The sequence below is a fragment of the Vidua macroura genome, chromosome 5 (assembly GCF_024509145.1).
Source record: "Vidua macroura isolate BioBank_ID:100142 chromosome 5, ASM2450914v1, whole genome shotgun sequence".
Classification (NCBI taxonomy): Eukaryota; Metazoa; Chordata; class Aves; order Passeriformes; family Viduidae; genus Vidua; species Vidua macroura.
Window position 1 is genome coordinate 34,448,333 of NC_071575.1, and position 21,500 is coordinate 34,469,832.

Consider the following 21,500-nt stretch of genomic DNA (forward strand, 5'->3'; position numbering starts at 1 on the left):
TTCAGTACACTGAGAATAACTACGTCTTCCAGCCAAAATTCAGCAACTGAATGACCATTCAAATCTACCCACTAGCTGCTTCTCTCTAAAAACAAAATTAAGAAAATTAGTGCTGTCCTACTACTTGTTAAATGGGCTTGTTCTTGATGGTATACCCAGGTTGCTGTACAAGGGTAATGTACAAGGGTAATGACTCCCTCTCACTTTCTTGAGCTTGGCTAAGACAAAGCATTCTGCAGCTGCAGTTCCTCAGCAAAAGGCTCTTTTGGAAAACAAAAGCAATGACCATTCAACAATGATTTCTCCATACTGAATTGCTGCAATAAGATGCCTTTCTTTGTCTAGGTTTTCTGAGTATTGAGGCATGAGACATTTGACACTTCTGGAATTCTCCACATTACCAGCATGGCAGTATAGTGAGCACACCTGAATGTTCCCTCCTCTTTTTAAATACAAGTTTTGATTGGAAATAACTTCTACCAAAATAGAGAGGGGAAAAAAAAGAAACCAGCTCAGGCTTCCTCAGAAAACAGAAGTTATTACAAATATTTTTGTCATAGAGACACCTTAAGAATGTTACCTCTTCAAGCTCTTCATAAACAGTTCAGAGGAAGGATGATTGTTTCTTGCTATTATTAATGTCAGCACGTAGCCCTTCAGAAAGGTAAGTGCATGCCTAAATACCTATCACCAATGCTGTTGGGGGTTTCATGGTTTTTTTTCACCTCCTTAAAAGAAGAGAACCAAGCTAGAATGTGTTTTACTTTTCCTTCCAAATGGAGAAACTGGTGTAGGAGCATGAGCTGTCATTGGGAAAATTATGCAAGGTCTAGGAAATTAATTCTCTTCTCCTACATGCATTGCAGGATCTCTTCTAGAGAATTTTTGCTCTCACTAATTAGTTCCCCTCCCCTGCTCTTGCAATTACATGATGGCTGCAACCAAGATAAGGATAGCAAACATAAACAACGTCTCACCTTCAATTGCAAAAGTAGTGGCCACACACCTTGTGAATGTGCCACAGTTTCTCTGTGATAAGACACTTGTAGTGTCTCACTCATTTAAAAAAAATCTACACCACCAACAACTCCCAAGAATTCCCTCTTGCTCTGTAGCAGTTCAGCACAGGTTGCTAAGTTGTAGCATCTTGAAAAGGAAAAAGTGTCTGCAAGTCAGTCCAATATCAGGGCCTGCTGTTAAAGCTTTTGTACTTTAAACATTCATCCAGAAGAAAATGATATCTTAAACTAACTGCCACTTCTATAAGAAGTACTTCACAAAAGTTTAAGGACATCTCTGAAGAGCAAAATGATTCCCACTTTTAAATCTCCAACCTGTATATTTAGCATATCTACCATAAAGCATCATTAGCCTTTACTCAGTGTTTGCATGTTTTATTCCCTGTTCAGATTGTGATTTTCAACTGAAGCGAATAGCTGAGAGGGAGGGGGGTACCTTATGCAATGATTTGGCAGGAAACAAGGAGAGTGTAGGCTCAAACTAGGCTGTTTTAGCATGACTGTATGACCTGGTTCAACATGACTGGCCCAGCTGTCTGCAGTACCTAGTGAAAAACACATGGACACTTTATTCAGTTCTTATGTAACTGGTAGAACTCACCAACTCCACAAAAGTGTCACAAGCACAAGGCACCACCAGGGTATGGCTCATGTTAAGTGGAACCTATCAAATTTTAGCTCCTACATCAATCTGTTGGTTTATTTCATCACTTTACAGGGATATCACCCTTACCTCTATCCACCACTACATAACAGTATTTCTGGACCCTTTTGGGGACCTTTCTTATACAATAACATCATCTGAATTTGTCTGTAACTTACTGTTTCTTTCTCTCGTAAGCAGTGCTAAGTTTGAGCAACTTCTCTGCTTTTATACTTTTCTGGGAGCATCTACTTTTAAATGGACCTTTACATTTATTGTTCAATTAAATACCTGCAGTTTGAGAAGTAATGTATGTAAGAAGTGTATCCTCCATCTCCTGGCTTGTTGAGAATCCTGTACATGTCTGGAATGGCCTATAAAGTCCAGAATGGGCTGTTTAGTATCCAGATTTGCTAAATTTCTTGGTTAAATGTCTCTCAGCCTAAAATGTTTAATTATGGCAGCAAAAGCACATTCTGGTTGTCCTTATCATAAGGGATTCAAACCACAAAAAAATTACCAGAAAATGCGAAGGGTAAATGCCTGCCTTTATTTAATATACATGGGGTTTTCTAAATATTACTGTGGACAAATCAAGATTTTCAAAGATTTGAAAGCCAGGAATTATTTATCATTTTACAAAAAAGACTCTTCATAAAGTTATTGAGTAAAAAATTATAGAAAATCTAATTTATGGCAGAAAGACTTTGGAAAAAAAAAAGAAAATGGAATCAAGAGAACTAATCTTAAAATTTTTAATTTTAGAAAAAATCTAAAAGAACTTATAATTTACAAGTAAGAACAATTTATGTCTGCAACAATTTTCACAATCAAATTCCTTTTTTGATGTCCTCTGTTCATGGTTTACCTTTTGTAAGCTGCTTTAGCCAAAGAAAAGTTACTGGTCACATTGTAAAATAACAGATTGAAATGTAAGGTTACATGACACCATATAAGACGGATAATCCAATGACTCCTTCCCTTTAAGACTACGCCAGTGTATGAATTCTATTTGCAATTCTTAGCCATCTTAATAACCAGCATATACTGACAGCAGGTAGAGACTTTACTATGCATCAGTGGCTGTGGCAAGACGGCAAAGAACACAGTAATGTTTCTACAGTAAAAACATTCAGTCCCAAATCATTGCTTGCTTTTAAAATGTGGTATTCATAACAAAAAAAAAAAAAAAAAAGCTTCTTTGTATACTTGAATAACTGAAATGCTCATTATTATGTATTATCCCATTTAATTTTTCTTTAGCAATTCTTCAATGTGTTTAAACACACTAGCATCTTCAATGGTTGGTGTTATCTGAAAAGTAAGAATACAGTAGCATGTGATAGTAGAGAAGAATTTCATCCAGAGATTCTTCTAAATTTATACTTCAAAAGCAATCAAGAAAAAAGTATCTGTAAAGCTCTGAAACATGAAAATCTTTTGGATAATCTGCAACAGAAATAAAATATAAAGTACTACCTGAAGTCATGGACCTTCAGAACAGTCAAGAGAATCAAAAAACCACCATTTTGTGCCTTTGGAAAAGCATGTGTGCTTAATTCATTGAAGCAAACACCTCTAACTTACCTTGTATGGCTTTCCACTGATGAGTGCAGAAAGAGCAGAACGTGGGATCTTGCCAGAGCGTGTTTTTGGTAGTTGTGTCACAAACATCCCCTTCTGGAAAGCTGCTACTGGACCAATGTTGGTCCGAACTCGCTCAACAATCTCTTTCAAAATCTTACTCTCCTGTGTCTTTATACCTAGTGAAGAAGGTAAAATCCTTTATCTTTTCTGAGACTTTTGCAACTGTTAGTGACATCAGTTATAAGCGAGTTCTCACCTTGTTTCAGTACACACAGTGCAAATGGAACATGTCCTTTTAAAGGATCCTCTTGGCCCACAACAGCACAGTCTGCCACAGCGGGATGGAAGAGAATACACTGAGGGATGGAAAAGAAAACGAAACTGAACTAATAATAATAGACAACATTTCAGTGAAAAAAAAAATTATGGTATGGTATGGTATGGTATGGTATGGTATGGTATGGTATGAACAAAAACATAGACTTTTTCTTACATTTTGACAGCAAAAGGTCAGTACACCACCACCTTAGGATGCCAATTACATATGTTGAAGATGTACATGTGTATATATTTTCATATACACTCACGCATGCTTTTCAAACAAACAGAAGAAATAAAAACTTTAGCAGCACAAAATAGAAATATTGAATAAACCACAGGTAATTTCCTTACAGCTTTGTGAGAGTATCACATCTTTAGTTTTGTTAGTGAAATCTCTGCTGGAACAAATAACATTTGTCTAACATTATGAGTAACGTGGTATTTAAATGCAGGGAGTAAGGACCAAAACCACAGAAGCACTCCTACTACAGACTTATAAAGTCTATTGGTTCATTATCTCAGACTTTTTTTTTCATTCTTGGTTGCTGTAAAAGCATAGTTTCAACCAAGGCCAAACACATGCCCAGCCTTGGCTTGCAGCCAGCCTAATTCAGCTCACTCTCTTGAAAACATTAGGTCTCAGCTTCCTGAGACAAAAAAGGGAATTAAACCAGAGCTTCCTTCCTTCCTACTACATGTTTACACAACATCACATTGATAAAATATATCAAACTCTTTTTTATGTAAAAAAAATGTAAGCTTCCAATTAGCCAACTGAGGTACTCACTCCCAGGAAAACAGTCACCAAGATGTCTCAGTGCATACCAAGATGCATGCCTCCAAGTCTGGGACAAAGCTGGCCTTAAGATGCCAGCAGTTGTGAATCCTCTTCCAAAGCAACTGGCTCTTTTTAATTTACCCCCTCACCTTGGGGCATTTTGCTGTCAACAGTGCTTTCAGCACTTTTCAGTCCTCTGGACTCGACCATAAGGAGGATCTAACCTGACCCTACACAGAAGACACATAATGTGATTGTGCTTGTTAATTTATCTGTACATACAAGGACTATGTGTTTGCTAATAACTGAACTTCATATACTGTGTTGCCAAAATCAAAGGTTTTAGGAATAAAGACACTCCTTGGTTGTTTTTATTAAGTAGGAATACCACATTTGCATTGGCTACTCCTACCAGTGGTGTGAGAATGTGAAAGACAGGAAAAGTACAGAGAAGACAGGAAAAAAAACCTGAAAGAATGGAAAGCTGAAACACTGTTGCTCCAATTAAAAAAAGGAGGTTCTTGTATGACCTGTTTATGACACTGATGGGGAAAGGAACAATTCAAAGGGTCTATGATAACCCATCTTCAAACCAGATTTCACCATCCTTAGGCTTTAGTCAAAACAGGAAAGAGAAACTGACTCCATGTGTCATGGTCAGTACAACACACACTAAGTAGTTTTTTGCAAAATAAATCTGCTCAAGGTGTTTCTAGCATACTTTGTCAGAAGCTATACTCATTTCACAAACTATGATCCTAGAAATGTCCCATGCCAGAAAAAAGACAAATGGAAAACACTGAACTGACAGTAGATGCATACTTTATCAAAGTACAGAAGCATGACCATTTATTCACTGCTTTTAAAACTGGATTATTTTTCACAGGAATTAGATATGATGTGCACAAACTAAATATAGAAGAGTGCACTGGGCTTATACCAGAATTAGAAGGGCAGAAGAGTCTGCTTCAAAAAGTTGAACATACACAAATGCATTTGAATTCAGGTGCAGCCTACTTTGTCCAAAAGTCATTGTATCCACACTGACAAATGAAACAGGAATTATTCTTATGCAAGTCCAAATCCCTACAGGCTTTCATTACATCACATAGATTTAATGCACTTTGGTCACTTACAGGCCAGAGCCTCAGCAATGCATTCAATTTCCTGCTATAAATATCCTTTTTTTCCTGCTCTAACTTCTTGACCATGGCCACAGAAACCTGATAGGAATATATAAACAAAAAACAAACAAACAAACAAACAAAAAAAAACCACCAAAAAACACACAAAAAAACCAAAAAGACAAAAAAAAACCCAAACAAACAAAAAAAACCAACCAACCAACCAACCAAAAAAAAAAAAAAAAAAAAAAAAAAAAACCCAAAAAAAACCCCAAAAAAACTCAAAAAAAACCCACCAAAAAAACCCCAAAAACAGGAAAGAAAAAGGCAATGAATTATGGAAAAGTAGACTATTAAGTCTACAACCTCAGTAAATCTGTAAATACTGCAATATATACTGTAAATATCTACAGCAAAACGGCATTACCATCAAATATCATAATTACCTACTAGGCATCAACAGGACTCCTAAGGTGAAGACTTAAATGTTGCCAGATTGTTTTGTTGTACCTTGTTTTTGTCATTCAAATCTGTCACTTATTTGCAAGTCTTATGGTTAGCTGGAATAGTGTAGTTATTGTAGTATTTTTCTTCAGTCTATCCAAAGTTCTATCAACATGCCTTTGACATTTCAAATGCTAACTTCAAATTACTGAAATCAGTAATTAATAAATACCAATTTTAAAATTCTCCAACTTGTAAAAAACTTAAAAGAAGAACAGAAAGAGCACTAGACATTTAAAATTTGTTTAAAAGTAATAGAAAACTTTGGGAAGTGCACTGGTTTTCCTAGTATGATCACTAGGCACAAGGATGGATGGCAAATGCAGCAGCGGACAGAAACATCGTGATCAGGGGAAAGGGATTTCTCATGATAAATTCCTCAGTTCTCAGTTTCAAGTCTGTTGCCTCAGACAGACAAGATTTAAGCTTTTTTTTTTCAGGAAGGGGCAAGAAGGGACACCACAGATTTATAGACCAAAGAAGAGGGATGGATCAACACACAAGATGAGGTTCCCATAATGGCCAACATTCACTAATTAGCCAGGTAAACTGTAACATCTACTCCACTGCAGTAAACATGGAGCTCCAATAGTATTAATAGATACATTAGACAAAGGAACTAATTGTGTGGAACATAACAGAGCGAAAACACTTAGTCAAAGCCAAGGAAAAACTAGTTAAACTTGTAATGCAGCTAAAATGCAAATGTAAATAACATACCTGCTCAACAAGGTGATTGTCGATTACACAGCTTCCAATTAGCCATTCAATGGATTTCTAATTCTGTATTTACTGATCTTACTGAGGAGCAAATTGTGGTGTTCTTAACACTTTCCCATTTAACTACCAATTTCTTGTGCATGCATTAACATCACTCCTGGTTTTCAGCTTTGTTCACAAGATGAATAGAAAAGCTTCTAGAATGTTACAGTGATTAAACATTATGTTTCTAGGGGTAAGATCTAACTAGCAGGGAGAAAAACAGAGATTCTGAGCTCAGTATGATGGATCCAAAGGTAATACAGCAGATGAGGTCAATTCATCATTTGTTACAGCAGCTTCAGACCCAGGCTGAAGCAAAGAAAATGCCCAGTTCAGCCCATGAGTAGTATAGCAGTAAGGGGTGGGGATGAGATTCCTGTTGTGCTTCAGTAAGGGAACACAAAAAAACTACTTCTAAGGGAAAGAGGTTTAAGCAGACTGAAAGCACCTTTATATTTCCAAAGAACTAAGTCAGAGCAGCAGCTGTTTCAGCTCCCTGGCTGACCGATCCTTGATGGAGTCATGTTTATGTGAACTTGTTCACTTCTACGTAATTAGAATTTCTTCTATTCAAAGTTTTCTAGCCTCCAAAATAAAGTAGTCACTTGACTAACAGACATTATAAACCAAAAAACAACTGACAGATTAGTTTCTGATTCAGTGAACAGTTGAATTCAGAGTTTTTAAAAGCATATTTTTTTCTTGTGCACGCCCCGCACACCTTTTCCTATACTCCTTGAATAAGCAATTGATATGCCATCAGGGAAATTTGTAACTGGCAATCAATCACAGTGACTCCAGAATGGTGAGTGAACAATGATATGAAATTCAGACACTATTATAAACTTCACTATTTTCATCTTTTTTTGAGTTGCGTGGGTATTACATTAATGACTTTCAAATTAACAGCAGGGTTTTTAACAGAAATTATCATTGTTCATTTAGCACTGCTCATACAATAAGAGACAAAACAGCTGTCAAAAAACTCTGAAGTCTTCCAACCAAGAAAAAGCACTGAATATTAATCTCTAAAGAAAAAAAAAAAAAAATCAGCCAACACTGATCATTGTAATTTAGGCAAAAAAGTTTCCTACTAAGTAACTACAGTAGTTGGTGAAACTACCTGTCACACTGACACTACACTATCCTAATGTATTCCCAAATAAATACGTTACTGGAGCTAAACCACATACGTTACTGGAGCCCTACCACACTGCTCCTTAACTCCACCTTCAAATACCAAATTATGCCTGCCTTATCAATCCCATGGTACAAACTGCTTATTATTGACTAAATGTGTTAAGTTTCTGGAAGGCATCTAAATAGGAAGAACCTGAAACAGGAAATATTTTGGTTAAAAGTGCCAATGGAAATGCAAATAAAACAAGTTGGAAAAAAATGAGAGATTTCTCTGTGTGAGATTTCGAGATGTGATGAAATGTGGGATTTTCAGTCTCAGCTTGCTTTATTCATCTTTGATTCTCTTCTATTTTGTTGTCAGGCAATGCTAACCTCTTCAATCGCACCTGCAGAAATTCTGTGTCCAGCAACATGGATCACATCATCAGCTCGAGACAGGACATACAGATAGCCATCTTCATCCATATAACCAGCATCCATAGTATCATAAAATCCCTAAATACAACACAATGAAAAATAAATTCAGAAAGAGTACTGTGAATACTCATTAATTTACCAGGAAACACAAAAAAAAATTGACCTGTTTCACATTATTTATGCTTGAAAGATTTAATTCTGTAATATTTGTCACCATTTTTATATAATAGTATCCTGTGCAGCTCCCTTTACAGAAACATTTTGTTGTCTTTATTAATAAAGAACAGAAAAAAAATAGATAAACCCTGACTTTTTTCCAATTCTGCTTACTTTGATCCCTGACAGCTTGGAGAAGGAGGTTGCCTGGATCTACACAAGGAAAATGGAATTACTGCAATATAGTGACGGTTGTCAAATTCATCCTAAAGATATTCCTGTTTGCTGTATCCAAACATACACTGTCATCATGATGCAACTGCACAATAAAAATAATTTGTGTGACCAATTCACTCATTTACTTTCATTGAGCCATATCTTCTATTTTGAGCATTTCTATAGGGCCAATCTACCTATTTCTACAAGGAAAGAAGTAAACCAATCCTTGGATAGTTCATCTGACAAGGAAACATAACTAATGCAGCAAAGAGCCTCCAGTGTATTCAGATGTGCAGTGGACAAATAGCATTTTGGAGTGATATGAAGTTAGCATGGCTGCATGGCAACAGGAGGAGTGTATTTGAAAGTATGGTAGTGTATGGCTGCAGGTTTATATCTTAGATTAAATTACACGAAATGACTTTTTGGCTCAGAAGCTTATGGTTTACTTCTTCTGTTTCAGATCTTAAAAAAAACAACAGCATACCCAAGAGCTGAAATTATAGGTGAAAAAGGATTTATCTTGAAATGGTTTTAATTATATATACATAGATCAAAACCTCCAATGAAATTGTGACAACTTATGATAAACTGTTTCCCAGGTTAAATCTATTATCATTCAGTTCTGAAGCATTCTGAAGTTTAAATAATTGATTTCATAATTCTTACTGGAAACTTTTGGAAATATAACTTCTGAAATATTTCTTGATTTTCCCAAAGACCTGAGAATGCTCCAGGAGGCAAAGGCAACCTTAAATTGAAAAGAACAGAAGGAAGTAGTAAGAAAAACAGATATAACAAATACAACTCATGCTCTCCATTCATACTCTGCTTTCAAACAAATAATCATTGTCTACACAATCAGAAAACAGTTCAGCTTAATAATATGATGGTAACCGATAAAAAAGGCTATGTATTATTGCCATCAATGTATATAGCTCTGCACGGTATCCAGACCTTACCTTTTACATAATACAAGCACCTCAGTAAAATAATATTTGGTCTAGTAAACACTATATACTGTATTATAAATATGTTAACAGCATGTAGCTTTTAACATTTCTAAGGATTAAGTATCTGTTTGAAATTTGTGCATACACACTATGATACAGGCAACTGCATTATTATAGGTCTCTCTTTCTCATACACACCCACACATGCATAGACAGATGAATTATCAGACACACAGATCTTAGTTTATGTAAAAAGATAAAACTGAAAGGACTTCAATCACGAGAATCTGAATAAAAATGCTTTTCTGTTTAAACTGTGCGTAATACTATTGGAAATACTGGAGAACTTCTGTGAAAGTATATTGATACAAGTCACTAAAAGAACCTTCTAAAATAGCTGCAAAATTCTGGATTGCTTTATTAGTTGAGTTTTGAATACATTTGCTTTATTAATTGAGTTTTGAATATCCGTTCTTCAGTCAATGATATGGGCATAAGAAAATATGGGACACTTCACATACATATCTGTCAGAAGATAAGCTGCAGAAGCCACAGCTAAAAAAGTGCTTGTTTCTTTCTTCAAAGCTCTGACAGGGTCAAACACAGATTTCTTTAACTGCCTGAGAGATATAATACATTCAGGCATATCAACACAAGTTTTATGCAGCTTATCCCTAATAACAGAGATAGAATGATCATGTAAACAAACATCTATTTACATAAAATCAGAAATGCACCATACAGATTTTACTAGCATATGCCTGCATCACTAACTAGCCAGAGGTATTTTATTTTCTATGATAGTACCCCTGTGACATCAGAAGACAACATCTCTAGCAGAGAAACAGTTCTCTGCAGCATAGCAAATCTGGTGTCATTACAAGTCTATGATGGTCAGTCACAAGAACAGGTGCCACCAGCTCTGTGACATGCACATTTCCTAACATTACATATTCAAGAAGAATAGTTATAGTTTTTTATATATATACTTAGAGAGAGAGAGAGAGAGAGTGAGAGAGAGAGGCAGAAAGAGAGAAAAACACACTTCAAAAAAATCCTAGCTATGCTAAAACCAGTACAAACTACATCGAAAAGGCCATATCATCCAGTAATGATTTGAATGCCTGGTTTTCTACAATCCTAGTTTTTTCAGCTTAATTCAGGTCAGCTAGCATAATAGAATATACTACTATAAATACTACTGCTTTTTCTCTGAGGGTTCTGGAACACATCCCATACAGCACATTCCTTGAAAGTACAATTAAGGTATGGCCAGTAATGCCAAGACACTTCCCTCCCAGGGCTCAGGAGGGCAGGCTGGCCTCTGCCCATCTGGAAGAAATTCACTGCCCTATTTTAAGCCTTTCAGGCTTAGTAAGCATCTCTGTGATATAAAAACATGACCCGTGGAGTGTTTGCCTTGAAAAAAAGATTAGAAAAACAATATATTGATCCTGGTGTTTGTGTACACATGCATTTAAAAGGAAAACAAAATCTTGTTTAGATTCAAGAAAAGCCACCAGAGAATGGCAGTTACTATGGCTGTTACCTGGTTGCTAATAGTACAACAATTCCTAACAGCCTCAGTCATTGCAAATTTAGCACTTTAAATTTATTTAGCAGTCTAACATCTTTGTGATGGGAGAGAAAGAACAATTCATATTGATAAAGTCCTTAATTTCCCCACAGCTCTATTCAATACTTTGCAGTTAGTAACTGAATAGAAAAAAAACAGTTTTATTGCTGAAATTAGAAAAGTATTTTCCTTTCTGTCATTGTTTAAAAATCTAAACAGAGAAGTGTGGAACATATCACCAAAAATACAACCCTCACTTTCACTATTTTCTTTCCTTGTCCTTGTTTGGATTGTTTTTTTTTTTAAGATGGAGAGACCAGGGGTGTCTCATGTTCTAGTTTGGTGGGGTTTTTTTTGCTTGTTTGTTGAGTACTTTTTAGGAAAATTGTATTGACAAACACATCCATAGAGCATATTTTGTGAGTCTGTGGAAACCAGACTGCTAAATTAGTGACTACCAGTGCTACAGGTATCTCTGCAGCACATAATCATAACACAATGCAGACAACATCTGAAAATGTGCTTCCATGGCTTTCTGTGAAAGATTACTTGCAGTTAGGACCCCATTCATCCACTAAGCAAAAAGTGAATGACCTCTTCCATGTGTCAATCTTTCAGCACAATAATTCCAGAGCAATGGGCACATACAATTCTTTGATGACAGCAGAGTTCTTGGCAACATGACTTAGTAGAATTTCTAGGTTCTGTGCAAACACAAATTAATAAAAGTAGAATTCAGCTTGCCAGAACATAATTATGTGTATTGAAATTTTGTCAGGACATCAGATTTAAAATGTCCAGAGCCAAATATACCTCAAAACCACTGCTGCCAGTGGGAATGCTGCCATAAATTCCAAAGGGAGCAGAACTGGATCATAATTACATGCAAGGAGCCAGAAGAGAGAAAATGAGACTGTCCAAAAATAACAGCAACCTGAAAACAGATATCTCTTGTTTTTATCAACCCCTCCATAAAAAAGGAACATTTTGAGATGTTTGATTTAGGTCTTTTTGCCCTAGAAAATGTAACACACACCCACAATAACTCAGCATTTAAAAACCGTTGCCTCTTTGTCTAAAAACTGAGTTGATATGCCAGATCTTTTGGCAATATTTTTACTAAGAGATATATCGACTAAAAATGCCAGGAATGCATAGATAAGCATGACTGCTTTCGTTTCACAAGGGACAGGATCACAGAAGGCCAAGACAGGAGTAGGTAGGTTCCTTCATTATCATTTTCACAAAATACAAAGAAGTTGCTTTGCTTGGTTTTCCCTTGGGACATAATTACTGTATTTCTGTAGCTGTCTGTTACCAGCACTGTAACAGCAGTACAAATTATGCTATTCTCCATTTACTCCAGTCAAAGAAAGATTAAAATTGTTGAAGTACAAGAATACAGATCCAGGCCTATTTCTCATTTAAAGGTTGAATACATTTAAAACAGCATCAGGGAAACAAGGTAAACTGTGTAAATTAATGATTTAAAACATATGGGTTCATTTAACAAAGATTCATTCTGGTTACATTTTACAAAGATAAGCAGGTAATTTCATTATAAATTGGAGAGACTAAGATGAATGAGTTTGACAGCACCACAAAAAAACTCTGGAGTACTTTAATAGTAACTGTTTTCTGGTACAGAATTTTAAATGACAATTATTACTTGTTTTTTTAAGCATTGTTTCACAGTTCATTTAGTTCATTTTCATGCAACAGTGGTAGGCCTTTCAAAGAACAGTCCACCTTTATCTTAGCCCAAGAAATCTGACTCCCACATAGCACATCCTTTCAGAATGCTACTCATCAAAATGGTGTAAGATTCCTTGTTAATGGAACCAAGCAATTATAGACAAAGAACTCAAAAGAGAATTTTCACAGAAAACCAGATTTCTGAAATGAAATAATAAATTATTGGAGATGTTACCTTGCTGGAATTCAGAAAAGACATTCTTTTATTTTATAGTAGGCAATGATACTCAGAGGCTATTCATTACAGCCAGTCAAAGTAAATACAAGCCACTGTTAAATGAGTTTGGGCTTCTGAATGGAACAAAATAATCTTGACTACCAGCTATAATTATTACTCAGCATTTATGTAGGGTTGTGCATAAACATCACTCTTATAACAATTTTTGACTGCAAATTTGGAAGGCATCTGGAAGCTTTTTTAGCCTCTAGGAACAACAACACAGAAAAAAAGCTGAAGAAGAGTAGAGGATCTTGAACATTCATCAGTCTGCATGAAATATTACTTTAGTTAGCTGAAAAGGGTTACAAAAGTAGTTGATCTCAGTGTGGCTTTTTCTTTATTGGGAAAAGAGAAAAAGCCATCAAAAACTAGTGAAAGTGCCTGGAAAAATTTCAAAGTAATGGAAGTTCAAATTTACTCAGAGATCTGCTAGAAAAGCTATCTTTGGAAAAATTGCTCTCACATTGGAAGAGCTACTTATTGTTTTATCTGTAAAGGGAAAAGACAAAGCTGATAAACATGTAGAAGGCTGTTAGGAAGATAAATCTTTTGCACAGGTTCTTTATTTAAACTGACCTTCCATATAACACAGGCTAAAAGATGCCATCTACTAAATCCTGCCTCAACCCCACGACTTTTGGTTAAAATAGGTATCTAGGTTGGCTTAAAAATATCAAAGTAAACTACCATAATCTCAAGAATTTATTCCAATGTCTTAATACTTTCACTGCTAAAACAGTGCTTTATTTGTCATCCGAATGCATCTAGCTTCAGCTTCCAATTTCTTTATGCTAGATTAAACAGCCATGTCTCAGAGATTTTTTTCCTGGCCTTGAAAAGGTTACTGTTTTACAGATCTTGGGTGAATTACATACAACAGGTTTTCATACCATGTGGATTCTAGCACTCAGGTCACTCTCATGCATATTTTCCCCAAAATCCAGTCACTTTCTCAATAGTCCTCTGAAATAACAGCCATAAGAACCAAGCATAAAGCATCAATGGATGTAGTAACATCACATCCACAGACAGTAATGTTGGCTCCTCTTCAGTTTCCTTACTGAATAACAAGGAATCATATTGCCTGCAGTTACACTAGCAGCTACCTTTCACTCAAAGATCCTGTGTATCCAGAGGTTTATCCACTGTAACATAAAAAGCTCATTTTAAAATCACTGCTTTCTAGGGCCCTTCATCTTATAGATCTAGCAAATTTTGACTTTACCTAGCTGTACAGCCCTTGCTTACAAGAACACATTCTTATTGCCTCCTTTTCTTCCTGGGCTATGGGAGAGCACAGGGAGTTGTGACTTTTCCCATGGGTATATTCCAGTTGGATTGATCAAACGTTGACTCATCAAGCCCTACAAGATCTTACTTCAGTTTTTTTAATTAAATACCAAGGTACTACAGTGTGCTGCAAAAGATCACATCTTTTTCTTTCCCTTTTCTTTCCTTTAAGGTCTCTTGGTTAGGATTCTATCGAGCATTAGAATGATTACAATCCTGGCTTCATGTTGCTTCATCCTTTCCCACAGATACTGACTTTCTTTTTAACGCATTTTAAGAAATATTGAGTGAGTAAGCTCTTTATTGAACATTTATTTGCTCACTAAATACTGTAAAAATATTGAACACATTAGCACAAATAGGAAAACTGTCAATAGGTTGCCTATTTGGAATAACACCTCTTCTACTAAAGGATATTCACTCTAAGGTATTTGCTTTGGAAGTACAGTCATGTACTAGTGCTTTGGCTAACTTATAATGTATAATCATAAAAAGCTGTGAATTTATCATCACTATTTCTTTATAAATATTGACTATTTAGAATTTATCATGAATAAATATTTTTAAATGTATTTTAGTTTTTACAGCACTGTACATAAAGTTTTGCATGATTGCACTCAATACAATGGAGTGGGTCATCATTCCAAACATTCTATTTTAGAACATTTTGCTTTTTCTTCCTCTTTCTTCACTAATTCCAAGTCCATAAAAACAAATTCCACAACATTAGTAGTTTACAGAGCCTCTCACACAGCCACTTTTCTTAAATGCAATTAAACCAATGCAACTAAAGCATTTCAGAATCACTGTATGATATAAGTACACTGATTCACCTCCTGCTGGATATGGAACATATTTATGTGATTCCAGGCAGTGGAGATCGCTAAAGCAAACTTGTAAATACTTACCCTGCAAAACTCCACTATCATGGTACAAAATTAACTACATAAACACTGGAGGAAGTGTAACTAGGGTCTAGCAGAAAATTTACTGGCAGTCACTACTCTCTGGAAAGAATGAGCACAAGGCAAATGTAGTCCTGTTGTACATGAATATAAAGAATAATGCTAGCTAATGAGACAGTGCTGATGACTGCTTCAAAAAAATAAACATAATTGGTTTGTGATATTTCCAATGTATAAGATGAAAACTGGAATTTACATGGAATTTCTCTTTGCTAATGTTCCTTATAACAACAGACAACCTAGAAAATTCTTATGGCTAATCAAAATTACATATATAAGTACATACAAGTATGTACATACAAGTATATTTTCATGTGTGCATTAATTACAGGCAGGCCACAACAATGCAAGCAGAAGTGTGTCACTAAACCAGACTGGTCTTGCTAATGGAAATGGAAGTCACTGCTGCTATAATTTTCACTTCAGAATAAATTCTCAGAATCTTTCATGTCCAAAAATTCTAGCTCAGAAAAAAATACATTGCGGCATTTGCTTTTGTTCTCCCCAGCTGCAAGCAGCTCTTGGGAGCCCGGCTGTGGCGTAGCTTCCATGTGCTGCCGGGGTTTTCTGCCGCGGGTTCCCAGACATGGCTACCGTGTCCCGGGCGCGTGGGCTGCCCAGCCTCTGTTACCGTGCGCTAGGGATCCGGCAAAGAAGTAAGGAATTTGTCCATTTACTCCATGCTTGGCAGGAACGGTTTATTGGTCACGTGGCACAGTTAGATGGAAAGACGCAACCGCTCCTGGCACCCTCATGGGAGAAAATAGCGCCTGGGTGCCAGCAGGGTAGGATTTTATGGAGGGGCAGGGCAAGAGGATCCACAGCCTCCCGTCCAATAGGGGCGGCTGCCGTGGCAGTGACGCCAGCAACAGCGACCAACCAAGACGGCGCTGGGGCTGTTCCTGGTTCCCAGGGCTAGTGGGAATGCGGCATCAGGGAGACTGGCGGGGATCTCTCTGGCACGGATGGGGAGTGTCTGCCGGAGTGACTGGGGTAAGCTCCAATAGCACGCAGCTAGGAGCAAACAACCGCAGAGAGGGGAAACACGGGGGGTATTACAGAATTCTGTGGGATTACAGAACTTGGCTATCTAACATAAATTAACAACCCCTAATCTAAACCCGAACCCCAGGATGCAGCAATACATATAAATTTAAAAATAATTGATACAAGCCCATCCTCATAATCTTTAGTAAACTTTATTTTTCTTTGTCCTACTATCACACTGCTTTCAATTATTTTATCCTGAAAGACTTGTGAAATCAAAAATATTATTGCAGTGTCCAGGTAAACTAGTATGTATGACAGTTTTTATCCAAGAATAATCTCTTCAAAGGGCAGAGATGATGGTTATATGGAAAAAAAAAAAAACAGAACAAGTATCAGTTGGCAGAAAAGTAAAGAACATACTTGGGGGAGCAAGTTGGAGTATTTAGATGTAAGAACTACCTTTCTAGAGTATTTGACTCCTGCAGAATGAAATTAAAATTTAAAGCTCTGCTGCAATAATAGATATTTTAAATACTGTACTTAGGAAAACTGCAGGCCTCAAGCAGCCCCATATAGTCTTTACCAGGAGTTAGTCTAGGATAAAAACAACCAAGAACTGCAGTTTACCACTTCTGCACAGCTGTTGTTGTAAGTAGTGCACGGCCACTCTCCTCTCCAAGAAACACTGAAGAATATTTCTCAACTCACCTATGCTACAGGTGAAGCAAATCCCTGTGTTTTTTCACATTTCACTACTAACGGTATGACCGCATAATAGTCAGAACTATCCTGAGTCCCCCATTTTCTTCCAGCTGCAGGGGGACATGTTCTGGGCTGACAAACAAGCACTGTTAGTAACAAGGATCATCTCCACTACTTTAAAGGGTCTGTACATATAGAAGACTGCTGAAGAGAGAAATGCCTTCTTTGAAGGAGGACTTAATGAAACCTTGCTTTAATAAAAAAATAAAATAAACAATACAATAAACATAGACATGATAATACTGTGGGATTACACTTTCTTGAGTGATATGCTGCTAAAAACAAACAAACAAACCTCTTTTCATTATCAATTTATTTGATTACAGCAAAAGTCATGCTGAGCAAGATAAAACAAAACAAATGAAACAACAAATGAATATATTAACACATTTGTAATCCCTTGAGAAAACATCTAAATGTGGGGCAGCATTAGGGAAGATAAATTCTGGCTAGAAGAGGTAGACATTAATCCCAAAGAGAATCTTCTAATATGGCAATATCACTCCTGACAGGCACTTAAAAATAGTAAAACTCAAAAATGTATGCACACATATTCCAACATTACCTGTTAGTCTGTCTTTCAACTTGTTTGGCAGAGTTGCTAAAGATGGAGTTCATTCCACTCCCCTTTTGGTAGATAAGGCTAAGTACCTACCCTAAGCCAACTGTGCCACTCCTGCAGACATTGGAGAGACATGAACACATCTGGAAGGTAATTTATTCCATCCTAGTTGAATAACTGGGCATGAACAATATAATGAATAATAATAACTAATCTGAATATCTAAGCAGCTAGGATCAATTTTCTTACAAAATACCTTTTCTCTCTCCGTTGATTACAATCCTGTATTTTATTACGGCTTCAGGCACTACAGAGGTGAGAGCTTTGAAAGACAATTTTCCACCCTGAGCTGGGTTACTGATACTAAGAACCAAAGTTGATAAAAGGTTGGAGCAATTTTAAGTACTTGTGCTTGGTATGAATGTACATACTCAACAATGGAGTGAATGCACAACCTTATATGTGTTTCAAGAAAACTACACCTAAATATGAGTCTGCTGACTCGGGAGAGTTAAACCTACGCGTTAAACCTATGTGTCTTGGTGGCTTAGCTGAAGATGCTGAGAATGAGGCAGGGTATAGACTTCATCCTAAAAACACACATCTGCATCACACAGTACAGTAAGTTCATGTGATACTACTTTAGTCTCCACAGGGGTCTAGTTACATAAGATCAGTGGTACAGCTGAGTAAAGTCTCCCCACCTCAGCAGCTCCACCTCCCACACAAGCTCTGCGCCAGCCTATCCACACTCTTGCCGCTGCACGTCTGCAGCTCCTGCGCCTGCAGCTCCTATTTCTCACCCCCAGCTCGTGTGCCTCAGCCAACTGCAACCCTCAGCTAACTGTGTTAACAATTCATCAAAATTGGTACATCTGTCCCAAGGCTTCAGCTTTTGACAGATTTTCAGTTCACTGAAGGTTAATACTAATCTTTGCATTTCCTTTCATTCATCTAAGCAAGTAGTGAAGACTCTGAGCTACCACAACTCTCCAAAAACCTACCACAGAAGAAATGGATGAATACATTTCCTTTGGGACTTGTATTTGCTCACAGTTAGAAAGTGTTCAGAGCTGAAGTTATTTTCTGTGACTGAAAAAAAAGGTGGGTACAGATACCACATTCATCACAAAGCAGGTGTTTCTCTCTGAGGAAAAAAAAAACTCTTTGAGGAAAATGCCATTTGCCTGAAAGCCTGTAAAACATCCAGAATACAGAGCTGGCATGGGCTGTAAAGAGTACTAGCCCATAGAATGCTACAGGAGTAAGGAAAGGTCCTGGCCAAAGTGAGAAAGCAGCAGGCAAGATAAATGTAACTGATGTTCACAAGGCTTTCTAAACAGAGGCCTTTTTATCTAAGGTAATGTGCCAAGAAAAGTGTACTTTAAAAAGAATATTAGAGTTTATGGAACTCATCTGTCAGGAGTCTGGTAAATGGTCCTAAAAATCACCTACATGATGCACAGCAGGGTTTTTTGATTTTTTTTTTTTTTTCCTGGAGTCCCTTCCTGAATGTATTTTGTCCAAGTACTGGACAAAATGAACAAATGAACACTCTTCCATGCAAAGCACACAGAGAAACATCTTGCTTTTTTTTTTAATAGAGAACAGAAAACACATTTTCTCCCTCTAAAAAGGTGCATCAGTTGGGATTAGGAGATCATGAAAGTAGAAGCAGCATCACACTTGTGAGCCGAAGCATGCCAATTTGTACTGCTGTACTATTTCACTAAATGGAAAGATAAAATACTGAAGGGAATGATTTAATATCTTGCTCATACATTAAAAGAGGAAGGCATCATTCTGTGCCAACACCCTGATAGTTAAGAAAATGGTAAACTTTGCTGTAGTCTAAGAAAAACTCATTCATTCACACAACTTTGTCTGCAATTTTTCAACATTAACGAACATAAACCATTCAGGGAGTTTGGTATCAGTATCAGAGACAGACAGACATACTTTTCAATCCTCATTACTTCAATTATTCTTATTTTTATATAAACTTTAGTCAAAAGACGATCAAGCCATGTAGGAAGTTTCTTTTAACTGTACGATATTTATTTTTCTTACTTTACCACAATATTTCCCAAAGTCTTTGCCTTCACTGGTTTCTTATTTTCATCCAGAATCATGACTGTAAAAAAATAATATAGGAAGGAAACTCAAGTTTAGTAGTGCATTTTTAGGTGAAGGAAAATGTCTTTCTTTATAGATATCAATTTATATCACACTTCAGAATGGCAATACACCAAGCAACAGAAGGAATTAAGTAATTTGGGAGTGCCAAACTGGATAATCTCATGACTTTATTAACATTCAGCCTTAAGTACAAAAAGTCTTAAATAATACTTGTGCTTTGGAAGCAGAAATAGCACAAATTCCCAAAAGGGAAAAACACAGAACTAAAAAGTAAAAGAAGCTTTCATACTGGAAAATCTAAACTTCTACATAGCAAAGAACCATTAAGATACATGACAAATATAAAAAAAAAATATGTGGGTGACATGAGCAAGAAATAACAACCAAGATGACTGAAGTCTAACCCAGTTCACGTGAGAAATACTATTAGCAGTAAATAAGTATATCTGGTTTTCAAAGGCTCTCAGGAGTCCCCAAAAAATGCTCTTCAGCTAACAAGGTTCATTGCAGTCTAGCAAAAAGAGATCAAGTAACTCTTGAACTACCCAAAGCTGCACAGCAGGGTAATGCTCAAAGTACAGGACAGAGTCCAGACTTCCCAAATGAAGCCTTTCCCCTGGACGACAGGGGTCCACCACCTTCAGTGAAAGCATCATATCCTAGTACTGAGATTTCTGAGGAAATCATCTGAAATAGCCTCTTATGTGCAGTTATCTGGGAAATGAAGCTACTACAACCATCCATTCCATCTCAAGGTGTGGGCATAAGAAAGGAATGACAGATACTACCTTGGCCTATGATAATGAAATTACATAAGGTGAAGCAACTAAACCATAGAAAAACAGAGAGGGAAGATTTTGATAGACTGGGCTGATAAGAATTACATGCTTTTTGAAGCCTGCCCAAGCAATGAAAGCAATGTTCAGCTGTATCTAAATCTCTACAAATAATCTTACATTCTGGACTACAAAGTTCCAGACAAAATTGGGAAAAGTGGATGACAGACTTCTGACTAAAAGTCTGCTAAAACTTATATCAGTAATATCATATCCTATCCCTTCAAAGAGCACCAACATCTGTCATTTACTCCTTCTGGCTGAAGCTACTCCATCAAAGATGATGGTAATTTAAAAATAACTGAAGACCCTGCTGGAAGCAATGGCTCTGCACACAGACACAAGCAAGTACACAAGACCAGTTTTATAAAGACCTGCTTGTGTAGCTGTCAGTGTTTTCTCTCCTATTTTCATAATACTAAGTAAAATCTAATCAGCTTACTGTATCTGTTTCATCAAGGTACCAATCCCAGTATTTAGTCTTCTCCTTGCAAGCTACCTATTTCAATGTAGAAACATTTGGGGAAGTGAGATACTATGCTGCTCACTCCTGAATTACTGAAGAACTGACTTGTTTCTTCAAAATGTGGCTTCAATCTGAAAATGCACTCCAATTACCTGCAAAGGTTCAAGGAGATCAAGGGAAAAGCACAGTATAATGTCTAACTAAAGGCAACAGACCTAGAAATTAATATTGTATCTTGACTCACTTTTAAATGCAGTTTGTGCCACTACACTTTGATACCATAACTTTTATTCCCTTTGTCCCTAATAATCAGCAA

General features: G+C 36.7%; 1 protein-coding gene across 6 annotated transcripts in view; it reads right to left on the bottom strand.

The window, feature by feature from the left end:
• ACSS3 (acyl-CoA synthetase short chain family member 3) overlaps positions 1-21,500 on the bottom strand; it is a 98,516-nt gene that overhangs the window by 21,149 nt on the left and 55,867 nt on the right. For 4 of the 6 annotated variants that reach the window (XM_053977178.1, XM_053977179.1, XM_053977177.1 and 1 more), the window contains exons 11-15: positions 19,814-19,877; positions 9,340-9,421; positions 8,251-8,373; positions 3,506-3,605; positions 3,250-3,425 (exon numbers count right to left, since the gene is read on the bottom strand). In XM_053977178.1, the coding sequence (XP_053833153.1) occupies positions 3,250-3,425; positions 3,506-3,605; positions 8,251-8,373; positions 9,340-9,421; positions 19,814-19,877 (545 nt within the window). Of the gene's footprint in view, positions 1-1,494; positions 1,565-2,403; positions 2,977-3,249; positions 3,426-3,505; positions 3,606-8,250; positions 8,374-9,339; positions 9,422-19,813; positions 19,878-21,500 lie in introns of those variants that run through there. The other 2 variants (XM_053977181.1, XM_053977180.1) reach the window with 2 other exon arrangements.